Source organism: Hippocampus comes, unplaced genomic scaffold, assembly GCF_001891065.2.
Source record: "Hippocampus comes isolate QL1 unplaced genomic scaffold, H_comes_QL1_v1.1 scaffold585, whole genome shotgun sequence".
In the NCBI taxonomy this organism is placed as follows: Eukaryota; Metazoa; Chordata; class Actinopteri; order Syngnathiformes; family Syngnathidae; genus Hippocampus; species Hippocampus comes.
This window is the reverse complement of record NW_017805408.1, coordinates 166245-182814: the sequence shown is the minus strand read 5'-3', so window position 1 is coordinate 182814 and position 16570 is coordinate 166245. Positions and strand designations below refer to the sequence as shown.

The 16570-nt window shown below is 40.9% G+C and overlaps 4 protein-coding genes and 1 long non-coding RNA gene across 12 annotated transcripts in view; 4 read left to right on the top strand and 1 right to left on the bottom strand.

Annotated features, from left to right (window-relative positions):
- LOC109518062 (zymogen granule membrane protein 16-like) overlaps positions 1 to 4489 on the top strand; it is a 21709-nt gene extending 17220 nt beyond the window's left edge. Inside the window, exons 1-5 of one of the 4 annotated variants that reach the window (XM_019873674.1) lie at positions 3270 to 3400; positions 3482 to 3522; positions 3620 to 3672; positions 3809 to 3941; positions 4107 to 4489. In XM_019873674.1, the coding sequence (XP_019729233.1) occupies positions 3621 to 3672; positions 3809 to 3941; positions 4107 to 4440 (519 nt within the window). In that variant the 5' untranslated portion in view covers positions 3270 to 3400; positions 3482 to 3522; position 3620 and the 3' untranslated portion in view covers positions 4441 to 4489. Of the gene's footprint in view, positions 1 to 3269; positions 3523 to 3619; positions 3673 to 3808; positions 3942 to 4106 lie in introns of those variants that run through there. The other 3 variants (XM_019873675.1, XM_019873673.1, XM_019873671.1) reach the window with 3 other exon arrangements.
- Positions 1077 to 2710, top strand: LOC109518063 (zymogen granule membrane protein 16-like). The gene is made up of 4 exons (XM_019873676.1): positions 1077 to 1246; positions 1322 to 1374; positions 1471 to 1603; positions 2027 to 2710. Exons 2-4 carry the CDS (start codon positions 1323 to 1325, stop codon positions 2352 to 2354), a joined length of 513 nt encoding a protein of 170 aa, XP_019729235.1. The 5' UTR covers positions 1077 to 1246; position 1322; the 3' UTR covers positions 2355 to 2710.
- Positions 4490 to 6292: 1803 nt separating the features above from the next.
- LOC109518065 (zymogen granule membrane protein 16-like) lies at positions 6293 to 8145 on the top strand. Its single transcript, XM_019873678.1, has 4 exons — positions 6293 to 6351; positions 6463 to 6515; positions 7067 to 7193; positions 7282 to 8145. The coding sequence occupies exons 2-4, from the start codon at positions 6464 to 6466 to the stop codon at positions 7592 to 7594; spliced, it is 492 nt and encodes a 163-aa protein (XP_019729237.1). The 5' UTR covers positions 6293 to 6351; position 6463; the 3' UTR covers positions 7595 to 8145.
- A 2044-nt stretch (positions 8146 to 10189) lies between these two features.
- The window catches only part of samd12 (sterile alpha motif domain containing 12), an 85620-nt gene continuing 79239 nt past the window's right edge, over positions 10190 to 16570 (top strand). For 4 of the 5 annotated variants that reach the window (XR_002168652.1, XM_019873683.1, XM_019873682.1 and 1 more), the window contains exon 1: positions 11008 to 11164. Coding sequence is in view for 4 of the 5 variants with exons in the window: in XM_019873683.1 (XP_019729242.1) it covers positions 11104 to 11164 (61 nt within the window). In the remaining variant the exon portion in view is untranslated. Of the gene's footprint in view, positions 10473 to 11007; positions 11165 to 16570 lie in introns of those variants that run through there. The other variant, XM_019873684.1, reaches the window with a different exon arrangement.
- LOC109518070 (uncharacterized) lies at positions 10645 to 11212 on the bottom strand. Its single transcript, XR_002168653.1, has 2 exons — positions 11125 to 11212; positions 10645 to 11011 (listed from the first exon to the last, which is right to left on the bottom strand). It is a non-coding gene; the product is annotated as an uncharacterized LOC109518070 (long non-coding RNA).

Genomic DNA, 16570 nt, shown 5'->3' with positions numbered 1-16570 from the left:
GCTGTCGTAAAATTACAGAGCAGTCTCTCCGCCGGTCGATTTGGAAAACGTTTCGTTGTGGTGCTAACTCGTGGCTTTTAAAAATGCAGCCCCAAAAAACATGCTAGCTTTATTTGTTTTAGTGCTGTAAACAATAAAATGCAAGGAAAGCTCATTTTCACATTAGCAAAACTTATATTTTATTGAATTGACAGGCTTAAATTTTTTTTAATCGGTTTACTGTATTGCCTTTTTTTAAAATCGTGTATTAGCAACTTATCACCGTAGCAGCATTTCGAACTTACAGTACATGTTTGCACATTAGCCTCCCATCAGTATTGCGAAGTTCTAACCATTATTTTGTAACACAAAGTGCCTCCGCAACAATTACAGCAACACGTGACAGTAAAAGCTAAAATGATCGTCACTTGAAGATTACAAGACCCATTTTTTCCAGGTTGAGGACCCCCGTAATGCCCTCGGGCCCCTTAAGGCTTCGTCAGCTGTTTTATGGAACTGACCGGTGATCAATCATTGTGGTCTGTGTCAGTAAACGCATTCAAAATAATCATACTAAAAATTAAATGTACATGAGTGGGGAGCATGGATGCTATCGGTTAGCTAACCACAAAACAATCCACGCACACTTTGCGATTGGTACTGGCACCTTTAGCCAAATTACTGCAATGGAAAAAAATAGAAATCGCAAATCCCCCCCCGAACATGTTCGTATCTGGAAACGACATTTGGAGGTGCATTCTTTTCTAATTAAAGCATGAACAATATGGCGTGATTGTCAAGGAGAATGCTAATTGGCCTGGCCACTACGGCTGTACATTAGATCGATCCAAAGTCAACAAGGTTAAAAATGAATCAACGTCGTGACGTCATAAAGTATTTCAAACACATGTCAGTCACACACAAAATGCGGACAGGGCAGGTTCCACATGTCAAAGAGATCAACAGATATGTTTTCATACCTGAAACATTTTTTGAAAGGCTTTAAGTCCTCCTCCATCAATCTGAAGGAACTGCACGCACAAAAGTGCCAGTATAAATTGAAACCAAGATTAACTACTATTCACAGTTTAGCCTGACAGCTTATTGCTGAAACTTCCTTGTAGGGGAATCCTGACTTCAACTGATGGATTAATGAAAAAAAAAAAGGTTTTTCTTAATTCAGCATTCCTTGATGCAATGAATTTTATATAGTTCCTTTGTCAAAGGTATCTTCCGATCACAGAGAAAATCGTCCAAAAAGTAGCAGGTAAGGCTCTCTTTCGCTTATCTCATCTTAATAATGATTTATTCAATATTTTCAACCAATTTTCTCTTTCTACAGAATGATTTTAACGGTCGTTTTTGCGCTCCTCTCAATCACTGCTTTGGCTGACGGTATATTTGCATTTTCACTTGTTGCCTTACCTAGAGTGGTCACAAATCTACCGAATGTTTTTTAATACAGAGTTTTTGTGTGTACCCCCCACCCAGAATGGCCCGGCCACTCGTATTACTCAATCTCCCCACAGGTCGGCTCAGGACAAGGCACCTCGTATTCGGTCACCGGCAGTGGGCGGATTACCGGTGTCCGAGTGTGGGAGGCCAACAACAACTACATTTATGGGTGAATAACTTCATCATCCGCCATAACATAATCAGTGGTAAATAGTAAATGTCATCACAGTACTTTGTAAAAACTAGCAGTTCTAGTTTTAGTTCACTTGGTGGCGTTGTTTCCGCCAATTTCATACTCCATAACTATGAGAGCCCAACCTTCCAAACGGACGACTTTTTTTCTCTCTCCGCTTTTATTTGAAAAATGTGGCAAATGAATTTTGCCATCATTTGTTTTTAGCACGGCCTGAACAATTAACATTTTAAGAATTGGTTTGCCGTCGTCTTTCTTTATTTTGTCCATGTAGAGAATTGAATTGGTAACCCCGCCCCGAAAAAGACAATCTATGCAGAAATGCTTAACATAAAAATATTCGATTAATTCAATCGATATATTCCTCCTCTTCAAATTTGCTTATTTTATCTTCATCAGCTTCCAACTTCGCTATGGCTACCAATGGACCGATGTGACGGGCCGGGAGTGGGGCCAAATGCAGGAAATTGAGTTGTTTGACAATGAGGCCATCGTGCAGATCTCTGGAAAATATGCACACTACATCCAGTCTCTGGTGTTCACTACTAACTTGGGCCGTTCCCTCTACGCGGGTCGGCCTACGGGGCACTCGTTCAACATGTACCCGAACAACGAGAAGGCTGAACTCCGCTTCATCAGCGGCCGGTTCCACGGTGCCATCACCTCCTTTGGGGCACACTGGGGTGTTGTTTCTGAACCTTATCAAGCACCAAGAAAATACTATTAAAGAGCCCCATCATCTGCATTGGGCGTACACTGGGAAAAAATTGGTGTGTTGAATTTACTCAATGTCATTTTGTCAAGTGGTTGCATAAAATCAAATCATTTGCAATTTTTCAAGTAGATATATAGTCCACTTCAAAATGTATCTGGATCCAGATGATTTTATTTCATCCAACCACTTGATGAACTAGAATTGAGTAAAGTCAACCCAAATTTTTTTTTTCTCCGTGTATTTTAACAATCAAGAAAAAGTTCACTGCTTGCCTGATGTTTAATCATTTTGCACCTCCATTAAATCTATGTCCTGAGCGAACTTGCGCAGTGGTTATCATGTGATTAAAGACCAATTTGTCAACCTCATTTTCTCAAAGCTTTTTCCTCTCCAGGCTACCTTTGTCATTTTTGTCATCATTTTGTTGTTTTTGCAGGCTGCTTCGAAGGCCAATAAATTGCCATTAACCCTTTCACGCACCCTGTAACCCGATAACATGATAAACTGTCCACTGTAGTAACCGCTGTCCCTGAAAGGGTTCAACATTTATCAATCCCAAGACTGAAAAACTTGTATGTAAGCCTTTTTTTTTTCAACTAATAAAGTATGTGGGCTGCCATTCATCTTACAAAAAAAATAGCAATGGCTAACAAAATTCAACGATGAACTAGCTAACCGAGCGAGCCAATGCCGGGTTGAGGATTTGAGCTAGCTTGTTGACATAGCGCGATCGTCAACGAAGCTAAAACTGACTGAATGTGTCGATACTGTCACGTCGTATCGAAAAAGACACGACAAAGCCACATGAAAATTACAGGCAGGGCAGGTTCTACATGTACAACAGCTAATGAAGAGTTAAAACACACCTGCCACATTATTATTTTTTTCTTTTCAAGCCGTAAGGACCTCCTCCAACCTTTTGCGACTTAACACCAATTTGGAGGAAGTGCCAGTGCAAAAGATTTCTCCTGTATATAAACAGCCAAAATGAATTGGGTTTCATTTTAACCCGATGGACTAATGCTGGGATTGCTTTACCGGGAATACGCGTGTAATCTGTAAGATTGATCTAAACCTTTTTTTTTCTGCATTCCTGTAAAAACATAAAATATGGTTTTATGGTCGCTCCTTTTTTAAAGGTATCCTCCAGTCAGAGAGAAAATCACCAAACAAGTGACAGGTAAGGCTAGCAGTGTTCGTCCGATATGAATAATGATTTATTAACCTCCGATATGAATAATGATTTATTAACCCCCACCGGTTTTTTGTCTTCACAGAATGATTTTACTGCTCTTTATTGCACTTCTTTCGAGAACTGCTTTGGCCGATGGTAAATCTGCACACTAACTCTGTATGAACTTTTTTTTTTTTTTTTTTTTACAGAGAAAGGGTTGTCGAGTGTTTATTCACAAAAGAGGTTGTGCATGTCTTTTTTTTGTTGTTGTTGTTTTTTGTTTTTTTTGCAGGCCATCATGACTCCGAAGAATACTCATTCTCTCCACATGTGGGCTCGGGACAAGGTATTTCCTATGCCCTCACCGGCAGTGGGCGGATTACCGGTGTCCGATTGTGGGAGGCCAGCAACAACTTCGTCTATGGGTGAATAACTAATTTATATGGCACAAAATAGTCAGTGGGTGAAAATGAAATCTCATTACTTATTTTTTTTTTTATCCTTTTCATGTCGATGATTGAATGATAGAGCGTTACGAAAAACTTTAATTATTTATTTATTTTTCATCAATGTCTTTTCTCCCCCGCCAGCATCCAACTTCGCTATGACTACACGTGGACCGACATAGCAGGCCGGGAGTTGGGCATAATGCAGGAGATCGAGTTGTTTCACGACGAGTTCATCGTGCAGATCTCTGGAAAATATACACACAACATCCAGTCTCTGGTGATCACGACTAACTTGGGTCGTTCCCTCTACGCGGGGCGGCCGACGGGGCACTCGTTCAACATGTACCCGGACAACGAGAAGGGTGAACTGCGCCTCATCAGCGGCCGATTCCACGGTGCCATCACCTCCCTGGGGGCGCACTGGGGCGTACGTCCTGAGCCTGATTATGGATCACATTATGGCAAATACTATTAAAGAAGAAGAATGATTTGTACTTAATAAAACACTCTCTTTGCCTGCTGACCCTTTGCTGTTTTTTTTTTCATCGTCATAAAATCTCGGTCCAAAGTGCACCGACCAAACTTTTGTCAAAGCTTTGTCATCTCCTTGGCTTGAATTGTGTTTTTTTGTTGTTGTTGTTTTTTGCAATGACTTTTTGATGCGGCCATGAAACATTCAGCGATCAAAGAAGGAAAACTTCCTGCCGTATGTTGTGTGCACGGCTTTTTCGGCGAAGAAACTATATTGACTGTCGTTTATCGTCCCCCCCCACAAAAAAATTAAATAAAGATGCAATCTCACAGTTAAATACATACGCTGATGTGTCTAGTTAGCAGACATTGTACTTTTTTTTAATGCGACCCCACGATTCATACATGACTCAAGCTACTCCTTACAGAAATAATCGATGCTACTCACAAAAAAAAAACATGACAACCTTTACAGGTGAACTTAACCCCCTCCATGCATCCTGCAACCTGAAAACATGATCAAATGTCCACTGTAGTAACCGCTGTCCCAGAAAGGGTTAATTGGACGTTTCTAGTCACTGTAGTAACCGCTGTCCCTGAAAGGGTTAATTGGATGTTTCTAATTTTTTGAATAAACAACACAAATGAGTATACCTGTAAAATCTATTTCAGTCTCATCCACTTATCCACAAAGTCGCAAATGCCGAACGGTGAATAGGCAGAGGTCTACTGTACAGTATATGCCTTTCTGTGACTCTACCAGTCTCTCTCTATATCTTAGCTCAGGGGTCACTCCTTGTTTGAAGCCTCGCAATGCCTCGGTAGTGGTGAGATATGACCTGTTGTGAGTTTTATTGTTCAGCGCCTTGCTAGAGAAAAGCAAGTTGTGCAAAAAGGACCGAAATATTGAACAGTTGAACCTGCGGTCAAAAACGTGGTTCATGTGTAAGGCATTTTAAGTTAGTCCTGAAAGTATATAAATATGCCCTTCTTTCGGACTCGCGTACAGTATATTTCGTAAAACATCTCCTTTTTTTTGTGCTCGACGGAGGTAATGATAAATTCCAGGTGACATTGTGCCAAGACTTTTTGGCACTTCCGACCGAAAACTCAGTATTGTTTTTTTTTTTTGTTTGTGTGCTACGTTACCACGGGACGATTCTGAAATGTGTGTATTTGTGCTGTCACATCATTAATTTGCCCCAAAAAAAAATCCTCATAGAAAAAATGTTTATTGTTTTACCTGCTATCGTCCCATTGTCCCAAAAAAATATAACCAATTTAAAAACGTTCACGAAATGAAACAATCTTCTTTTGAATACTTATTTTCTGTATTGTTCGCCTTTTGTTTTCCTGCTTGCATATTCGTTGTACTTGCACTGTACTGTAGAATAGATAGTTTAAAACTTGTTTCAGGGCAGTTCAACCTGCAGAAAAGCGAATCTCCGAACTCAAACAAAAGAGTCCGAGCTTCACACGTAGATCTTTGAGCCGTTGTGCGGATAACCTGTGAGTAGAATTTTTTTTTTCTAACAGGTAATTACACTTACAGAACACATTGTTTATTTTCAACATCTCTTGCTTTCTCCGTACTGCTTCAACCAGGATATAGGCTTGGTTTCTCATCAGCATTTGGCTTTGGCACGCTCAAGACTTGTCTATAAAGCTGATCTCCGAACTCAAACAAAAGAGTCTGAGCTTCACACGTAGATCTTTGAGCCGTTGTGCGGATAACCTGTGAGTAGAATTTTTTTTTTCTAACAGGTAATTATTACACTTACAGAATATATTGTTTATTTTTAACATCTATTTGTATTTGGATACAAATAAGTTTGTCATATAGGCTACTTTGTATTCCGATTCTTGACTAGGTAGATGCTGTTGGATTTGCTGTGTGATCTGACAACTCCAACAGGTAACATCTGAGGTTGCTTAAATACATCACAAGAAACATTTTCTAAAATGAACAAATTCATAAAGTGTATACTTACGTTTTTTTTTTTTTTTGCTTTTTATTTTTTTACAGAATGTCAAGAATTGTAATTGTCACTGCACTCTTTCTTTGTGTATTTCACAATGGTGAGTTATTCAATTTTGCGTTATGTACAAAAAAAAATATGTGGGAAGTAAACAATCTGACATGTTGACACGTATATCATAAGAAAAAAAAATCTTGTCATTTTCCCTTTTCAAAGTGTAACACGGGGCAAAAAGACTTTGACTCAACAGGAATATTTTGTGTTCAAGTAAAAAAAAAAAAAAAAAAAAAAAAAAATCCCACATTCATTTTTACTGGAGGAAGTCACTTGTCGTTCCATTCCAGACAATAGCTTTGAAAAGCAGAACATTCTTTCTGTAAGGCACCTGTGCGATAGCCAAGCTTGCACATTCCTTTCCGATTATATTTTTTTTCCACTCGTGAGGCCAATGAAGGCAACACTCTCCATTCGTAAACATTTCATCTTGTTTCGATAGCAAGCTAGAAAGATAGCTTGCTCGCTAGCTAGCTAGCTAGCTCGCTACACAGAGAGAGAGAAAAAGAGAGAGAGAGAAGTCTGACACTTGAACAAAAGCTAATGACTGTCACTCCTCATTTTTAAAATTTTACAATTTTTTTTATTTCATTCCAGCCCTGGCCGAGAAATACGCTTTTTCCCAACCAGTGGGCCCGGGGGGAGGTGACTCATTCTCTCTCAGTGGAGATGGGGCCATCACAGCTGTCAGAGTATGGGAGCAATACAACAGCGTCATCACTGGGTAAATATACGACACATACAATCTGATTGAACCATTTGGTTACTGTTGTAACCAGCCCGAATGAACATTTGTTTTTTCTCTCCATCAGTTTTCAATTACGCTACGGTCCCACTTGGTCACCTGTAATTGGGGCTGAAACGGGAGATGCCAAGGAGATGGAGTTGTACAAGGACGAAGGCATTATTCAGATTTCCGGGAAATTCACTGGTTTCATTACGTCACTTGTGTTCGTCACCAAGAAAGGTCGAACACTGCAAGTCGGGCAGCCTTCCGGCACATCCTTCAACATGTATGCCCCCAGCAAGGACACTGAGCTGGTCCTCATCAGTGGCCAAACCAGAGGTCCAAATCGTATCACATACTTCGGAGCACATTGGGGCATACCTGAATATTACATTTAATTGGAATAAAACTTTTCCTCAATCTGCTCTATCAAACTAAATTCAAAAAGTCTCGATTTAAAGCACTATCAGTTGACTTGGACAGAATAAAGGTATTCCTCTCTAAGCGGTTTTGGGCATCTTTTTTGTAAACTCTTAGCTAGCTTAACCTGTTTCAAGATGGTTTCTGAAACTTTGAAAATGTTTGTCCCTTGCCTCTGTCAGAATTGTGAAAGCTATACATTTGCTTTATGATTTTTGCACCATTATGCAAATGTATATGTTTGTTCCATGTGGCCGACGCTGTTGTCATGCTCAGACCTCGATATAATTCTCATCCATCAAATTCATTCAAAATGCATTAGGCTGGAGCACGGGTCATCGTCATTGTGATTTTCGAGGAATGTTGTGGATGTGAGGAAAATGAAAATGTGAACACCGGGAGAGATTTTTGAAAGGTAAGCATTGGCAATTGATATGTATCATTCCTAATTATTGTGAGAAATCATTGACATGATCTATGTCTTGAAATGAATATCATTCATTATGACAAATAAAAGAATATTATTAAAGGTAATTTAATCTGTGTATCAAATTGGTCGCCCTTTGCATTAATTAGCACTCAAGAGGTAGCTCTCACTTTCACAAAGATTGGTGATACCGGAGTGAGAGATTCTCCAAAGCGTTGTCCAGACAAGCACTTTTTAAAAAAAATTGTTGTTGTTGTTGCCTTGTTTTATGCATTTCGATCTCCTCTCACACCTCCCCCAACTGGAAACTGTATTTGAAGTTTGTTTTAAACACTGTTTACAAAATGGTGCATGGCCAACTTGAAAACGTGAAAAAAAGAACAATATTTAATGATGACATAAACAGATTTGCACAAGAAAGGAACATGATTCATGTGCTGTAGTTTTCATAAGCTAAAACACGAGTGCTTATTTTTCAACACATTTCGATTCATTTCAAAGCCAGATTTTCAGGAGTGACAGCATTTTTCTATGTGCGCAGCGGCATGATTCTCATGGCCACCATTGTTATGGGTGTTTTACATGTGTAAAATTAGTTCGACTGAGTAAACAGTCTTTCCTTAAAGGTAAAGGCAAATGTTTTGATATGTGAGCTAACCTTGCTGGTGTGGCTGCAATGGGGGATTAAAAAAAATACCTGTGTATGAGCTGACAAAGCATCCGAGAATATAAGATCAACAAAGTTCGAAGCAAAAGGGCATGCCTGGTGACAGCTTAACCTTCACTGTGATTGACCCCCCTCAGAACCTCAACAAGTGAGGATCAGCGGATTTTTAAAAAATGGATGGATGCTTTTATACATGTGAAAGACTCTTCCTTTCAACCGACGCAAGGTGACAGAAATATTGGCATTCAAAAACTCTCTCGCACAGCTGGAGGTGAATTTAATGAATTTGCAGATGAATCACTTTCGATTGATCCGGTGAAGTCATGATGTTCTTTTGGTTAGCATAAGCTTTATCCGTACGGCTAACGCAATGCTCATGCCAACTCTGTTAGCTAACCTGGCTCATTAGCCAAAACACAGATCTCAAACTACATCAATGACATAAACTTAATGAATAACATACTAAAAACTTTGATTTTTTTTGAAAGTGTTTTATTTTACATCCGATACTCATTCAATATCAGAACATTAGATACAGCAAATGCCATACATCAAAATTTTTAGTCATGTAGCATTCTACAAGCTGATTGACTTCTGTCCGTGCTTATTTTCTCTAGGGCACAGGTGTCAAAGTCAAGGCCCGGGGGCCAGATCTGGCCCACCACATCATTTGATGTGGCCGGCAAAAGCAAAAAAAGCATGTCAAGTTCCACGATGCTTGCTAAAGTCTGGACCAAAATTTCAAATTGTGATATGTAATCCACAATAACAGTCGTTATTTTTGACTTCTGATTTTCAAACTAGTTATCCATCAATTTGTTGTACGCTGTGCATGTAGTATGTGGAGGTGATGAAACATTTATATGGTTTCCCAAAATTCATAACAGCCCTCCAAGGAACACCATAACTGCAATGTGGCTCACGACAAAAATGAGTTTGACACCCCTGCTCTAGGGATTTGACGAATGAGTGACCCATATAATCCACAGTATAAAAAGCCCTGTTTAAAAGGGAAGCCAACCACAAAAAAAAAAATCTTTACAATAATATGTTCTATGCAGCCCACGAGTCTAAACATGGCATTCTGATGAATATTATGTCTGTGGAATATGAGTTAAGCAGTAAGCGCTTTGTTACAGCTGCAGCTGATGTGAAAGCGCGATATAAATCAGGATGTATTGTAAAATCCAGCCATTTTTGCCCGTCTCAGGGGGCGGCCATTTTGCCTAGTGCAGTTGACTGAAAATGACATCATAGTTCCTCAGGGCTCAAGCAACAACCAAGCATGCCTCAGCTTCAGAAAACAGGTGCGCCATGATTTGTCATTACCTGAACCCTGAGCACCTGTGATGTCATTTTCAGTCAACAGCAAGTGACAAAATGGCTGTTCCCTGAGATGGATAAAAAATACAGTAGTGGATTTTGCTGTTTATTCCACAAACGTAATATTAATCAAAATGTTGTGTTTTGGCTAGTGGTGCTGCATAGAACATATTATTGTATTTTTTGGGGTTGATTTCCCCTTCTCCAGGGATTGTGACGGATTTCTTTGCGTGAACTGTTTTGCTAGTCCACTGCTCTCAGACTACACTACCCGTGATGCTTTGAGGCGCGGCAGCAGCTGTGCACTCCGGCTCGCCCGCAGCAATGAAATAACACGGTAGGAAAAGGTACAATGAGAAAGCGTTGACTTTCACAAATTTTCTCCAGCTCTTTTGCGAGTGATGCCCGCATCTGTGGAGTGACGTCATGGCTGTCGAAGGTAAGAGAACATTATGTTCAGACGTTTTAGTGCCCTGTGTGTAGGGGGGGGGGGGGAAGAAAAAGGGGAAATAGTTAAAAGTCACCGCGATGACAAGTGAAGCTGAGCTGCGTGCCCAGACTTAGAACGGGTCAACTGTGAAACCTCGTGATTGGGTCATGGTTTGCAAGCCTTTTTTTTTTCTCCCTCTTTCCGCATCACTGTGCCAGTAATCTTCTCTTCATGACAGCGCACATCACTTGCAGGAAGCATTGTTCGTGTGCACGCGCTTTCCCCATTGTTGCCGATTGTGCGCGTGATCGTTCTGCTAAGTGACACGACGCAGCCACATTCTCAGGTCTGCAGCCTGGCAGAGCGGGCTTTGTTTTGCACAATCATCTCCTTTTGGATGATCAACTTCGATTTTGTTTGGAAAGGAACCGGGATTTGTCTCGTTGTGATGTAACTCCCCTTGCACCGTGTGTGTGTATGTAATCGTTTTCCCCAAGACTGGTCCAGCTCATCCTGCAGCAGGTGGCCAAACATGTGGATCATCTCCCCTGTAATTGAGAGTAAATAGCTAGTGGAGCAGCATCACTGAGGATAAGTGGATGTGAAAGAAGGGAATCTCCTGGACGCTTAGTGGTTTGCAATGCTCGGCAGGTCTCCTCACCTTATCGGAGGTATCTTGTGGATCCAGAATCCCATGAGAGGTATGTTTGTAACTGTACGATGGGGCAAACTCTTTTCCTGACTCGAACTGTCTCCCCAAAACCCCAGCACCACCGCCACCACCTCCTCCTCCTGGGTGTATGTTTGTGCTTGTATGACTGGAATGAGACTCGGCCACCCCTTGCATACCTTTTTCACCAGACACTTACTTTGATTAAGCACAATGTCCTTGTTTGTGCCAGAACTTGACAGTCTTGTTCCTTCTCAAAGGCATGATGACGTGGACGCTCTGAGGCTTTGTTGTTACTGCGGTTGCTATTGTCGGACAAGCCATACTTAGGCGTTTTTGAATCGATAGACAAGATCAAAATGTGTTCTGTCCCTTTAATTCAGCGACTTCAAACATCATTTGCCAGATTTCTTTGAAAAAATCTCTGCTCTCACGCAGAACTATGGCCAACGAACAGTAATAGTTCTTTGGGTTGCTTGAAAAGAAGCTTTTTTTTTTTTTGTCACAGAGCTCATATTTCAAAATTTAAAGTTTTGTTATGTGACTTTAAACTGCGTTACGGTGGCCATCAGAGTGGATGATCCGACCAAGACGAAAGATTGAAAGTTGCCCACCAATCGAAATGAACCAAAGTACGCAGCATACAACCTTAAGATGAAATTTATGTATGTATAAATAAATAACCCCACCCCCCCGCCCCCCCAGAGGAATAGATGACAGGACGTGAGCGCTGTCAAACACATCAATGCAAACGTACGTGACGTGATATTGCTCAAAATAGCGCAATCCTTCACCAAGGCAAAAAATTTCCACTTTGGATAAACGTCCATTTTATGCACTTTCATAACTCCAGACTTTCCATGTTGATAATTTCATACGCATGCAAATTCATCTTCCCTAAAGTTCTTTTCGAACACTGTTGTGTCGGGGAATCTGAGCAAACATTTAAAGTTTATAAATTCACCATGTGAGCTAAAAATCAGGTTTCTTACTTTTCAAAAAAATACATTTTTCTCTCAAGACTTTTCTCCCCCTCAGTGCTACATCTAAAACTGTTCCCGTGGGGTACACGGGCAAAGCTCGTGCCAACACTTCAATGTCAAACACATCACTTCTCATTTAACATGCTGGTTGGTTGGTGGGGGGGGATAACACACCTCTGCAGCATGACTGTTCTGTTCCAGCACTCTACCAACCCCTCAGATATGGAATATAGGTCAACGGTTTCATCATTTCTAACACACGAGAAGACAATTTTTTTTTTTTTTTGCTTCGGAAAAACGAAGAGCGCTTTTGAATGCTTGACGCAAATTTCCCAGTTCTTTTGGGAGTAATGTCACATCAAGCTTCAAAATGGACACTTTGTACTCGAGGCGAGGGGTGGGGTGGGGGGGACAAAAAAAATCGAACACAAAAGGGAGATAAGTGGCTTGCTTGATTTCGACTTGCAATTGAAGTTTCTTCAAGCTAAAGGCACTTCAATACATTTGGAGATGAAGCCTTTCATGCACCAATAATGATAACCCGCAACCTGATAACATGATAGGCTGTCCACTATAGTAACCGCTGTCCCTGAAAGGGTTAACGAATGAATCATTTATTCAGACTATAACAAATCCACCGTGTTTTGATGCGGGTGAAAATACACGAAAACAACTATGGCAGATTTCAGCGGAGGTGACCATTTGGAAACGCCTTGTAAGGTTGGCATGAGAGGCTCCGATTGAAGTCAATGCGTAATGCTAGCGATGCAAGCAGCAAGAAAGAGCCTTCAAGTGCCCCCCTGAGTCTGGCCGAAGCAGTTGTTTACGCCTGTGGCTGAGTTTGTTCATTTGCCTCTTGCCTCTGCGCATCAAGCCTCCTAAATGAGTCCTGCTCTGGCTGCCTGTGCATCCATTCAGAAAAGTCATTCCAAATCCGTTCCCAGATTTAACAGAGCAATAGAATTAATGGAATAAAAATGTTTACTACAGTCCGTGGGATTACATCTGTTCAATCAGGATAACAATAAGGATCATGTCGTCCACCCCCCCTCTTCCAAAAAAAAAAAAAGGGATTAGGATGACTTGACGATGAAGCAAATGTAAGGAAATAATTATGCCTCGCTGCATGCAACTCTGAATGACAGCCTTTGCACGCAGTAGGAAAAACAAAAAAAAAATTAATTCAACAATACAAATTATTGAGGCGTGGAAGGTGCGCAACCTCAGTTGCTCAACTGTCCAAGGGTTAGCATTGTTATATATTTTTTGGCTTCATACTGTGCCACACTTCTTCAATGGGAGACAGGTCTGGACTGCTGGCAAACACGGTGCAGTCCATTGACTAGTTGACAATAAATCGTGATAACTGTATTAGGCAGACCCTGAAAAATACTTTTTTTCTCCAATTGTCATGTCATGAAGTAAGAAGGCCACACGGTGCAGTTTTTTCTTTCGTTTTGTTCCATGTTTATTTCCTCATTGTTTGGAAAGTCCCGACTGGAAACGTCCACATTCCAACCACACACCCCACATGGAAACTTGAACAAGTCAACTGAACTGTTCCACTTAGTGCAAAAAAAAAAAAGACTACCTATAACGTTAGCCGAATATGATCCGACGCCGACTGGCTGCTAATATCAATGCACTCCTTTTGAGTTGCACTTCGCGGGCTTCGTTATTTGCACTTCGATTCTGAAGGCAGCAGACGTGAAAGGAGAAGAACGAAACGGCAAACGGGTGAGACGGCGCAAGCGTCGTCAGCCATCCGTAGCCGCTGATGTAATCGTGCCTTTGCCCAATGATAAAGCACACTTGGCTCATTAGGGAAAATATGATTATCTCTGTCGTTGTTGTTTGTTTGTTTTTTTTTGTTTTTTTTTGGTACGCTATCCTGTCATGAACTCAGTGACTTTTCTTGAGGTTAAAACTACAAAATTAACCAGACAACATGACATCTTGTCTAGTAAAAGTCACTTCACAATCTACCAGCCCTGATGTCAGCCTGTTTGAAGTTTTGAAGCCCATGCAAATTACAAATTAGACTCTGGAGAGAAGAGATAAGTGGAATACTTTGAGCCCATCAAATGACACACAGCTTTTTTTTTTGGTGTGAATATTTAGGAGTACAACGATACACAAAATTCGGTTTGAATCGTCAGTGTCATGGTTTGATTTTTTTTTTTATTTTAATACTTTTTTTTTCTTCAAATTAGCTGGGTCTAACAATGTAAATAACACAAACTATGAAATGACTCAAACAACCAATTTAATAGATAACAAACCCATTTTATTGATCAAATATGAAAAGCCGTCCACTGTCATAACCGCCGCCCCTCAAAGAGTTCAGACGAGATCGTCACCATTGTCAACTTCTCCAATTTTTGCACACACTTATTTTGGTGGGCGTCGGAGTGAGGTTTTCTTCCTCTTATCAAATATTGAAATGAACGGTCCCACAGTTCTAAATTAAGACCATCTATTTCTGTCGCGTTTTTCTGCTGCCTGACTTTGAAGCGGAGAGCAACTGCCCGGGATACGCGCTTCAAAGTGAGTCAGAGTTAACTGCAGTTTATATTTAGCCCATCCGTCTTTCTGCAAGAAATGGGCCATTCTGCTGCCATTATTTTTTTGTTCCACTGGCTGTGCCTCACTGACTTACTTTGTCTCTATTTCTCATGAAGGGAAAAATAAAAATCTCATCTCATGATTATAGTTTTCAACATTATCGCTGCGGTGTACTGGCACGATATTGCCAAAAGAGTTTAAAAAAAAAACACCTCTAGTTGCAGGCGTTAAAAGCATTGCATGCTCCATTTTGAAATGCAGAAATGTAGAATCACCACAATCCTATTCCTGTCCAGCAATAAAAACAGTGAATTTATATGCATGCAAGATTTCACCAAAAACTAAGATGACGGCGATTGATTTAGTTGTGCTGGGACGCTATGAAAACATTAGTCATTGACTGAGAGAGGCTTTATAATTTGTGAATACCTTGGCAGCTGTGTGTGTGTGTGTGTGTGTGTGTGTGTGTGTGTGTGTGTGTGTGTGTGTGTGTGTGTGTGTGTGTTTTAATCATAGATCCACCCTGTTTAAGTATGACAAGGCAGCTTGATTTGATACACAAAGCAACTCAAATGTGCTTCACACAAGCACCGAAGAAGCATTAACGGACACAACAGCGAGCCACATTCCGAAGCAAAGCAGAGTAAGCAAACGTAGCTGACCAAAATGACAAAAACGTACGTTGACAACATGGAGGCACGTGAATAGAAGTCCTTAAAAAATGAAAAGTTAAGAAATAAACGGTTTCCAAAATCACTTAAAGGAAAAAAAAAGATTTTAAAATGGTTTAAAATACCTTTATCATAAGTAGGGGAGGATTTTATAAAAATCGATATTTAAAAGCTTTTACACTCAAAGCTGACTTCATTTCTGTTGGCAGCTTCCATTTGTGTGCAGCAGAACGGCTAAACGCAGCTTCGCCGTGTTTGTTTGGAACTCTCGGCCCGACAAATTGACCTTTAGGTCAGCTCATCTCAGAACACAAGTGGGTTGATCTTCAATAAACCTTTCAGAACCCAAACCATTGAAGTGATTAAAAGACCATATCTCTTTTTACCTTCCAAAGATATTCCAATTAGTACTTGAGCATGTCTCCTGTCCCCCTGCTGATGGAGATTCATGCTCCAAGACCTCAGGGCAGCCAGCTGAGCAGACACAGTTGTCTCATTTCTCACATTCAAATATCATTCTCCACTCATTTATTTATTTATTTATTTATTCCCCCCATCCCCCGAAGAAGAGCCGTGGGTGGACTTGCTTGACACCCCGTGCATATTTGTTACGGTTGCTCACGTTCTCAGGGAATAGATTCGGAGCTTGCGTCCCCCCCGCTCCTATGCATGACTGTTATTCGCATATGCATGCACACGCTTGCAACAGCATATCAATATTGGACCCGTCTCACCGCGTTCCCCCAAATGAAGGCAGCCGTCGTGGTTTCCGAATGCAATCGCATTAGACCTTATAAATGCGTCGGCGTTCAAAGCTTCCATTGACGTGTCGGCATATATGTCAAGCAAGCTCGATAAAAACACACACCTGCTTGGTGACGCACCTGCGTTACACATTCACACGAAGATACGCTTTGCATTTGTCACGGCAGGAGTGGCATTTTGTGTCAAAAGTGGTTTTGTGACGCGAGGGATGTTTTAACGCAGATACTTTCGCTTCCATTTAGCTCGAGTGATAACGACCCATAGTGAAACAACCTTGCTCTTGTTACATGAACACCCTTTCATGCCTCTGTGCCCTAATCGGAGGGTGAGGCTTGTTCTGTTTCTAACACGAATCAACTTCACCTCCACTTGTATTCTAAAATTTAGTTTGGAGAACATGAAGAGACAACAAAAGGAGGATGACCCCCCCCACCACCGCCACCATGTCTCCCC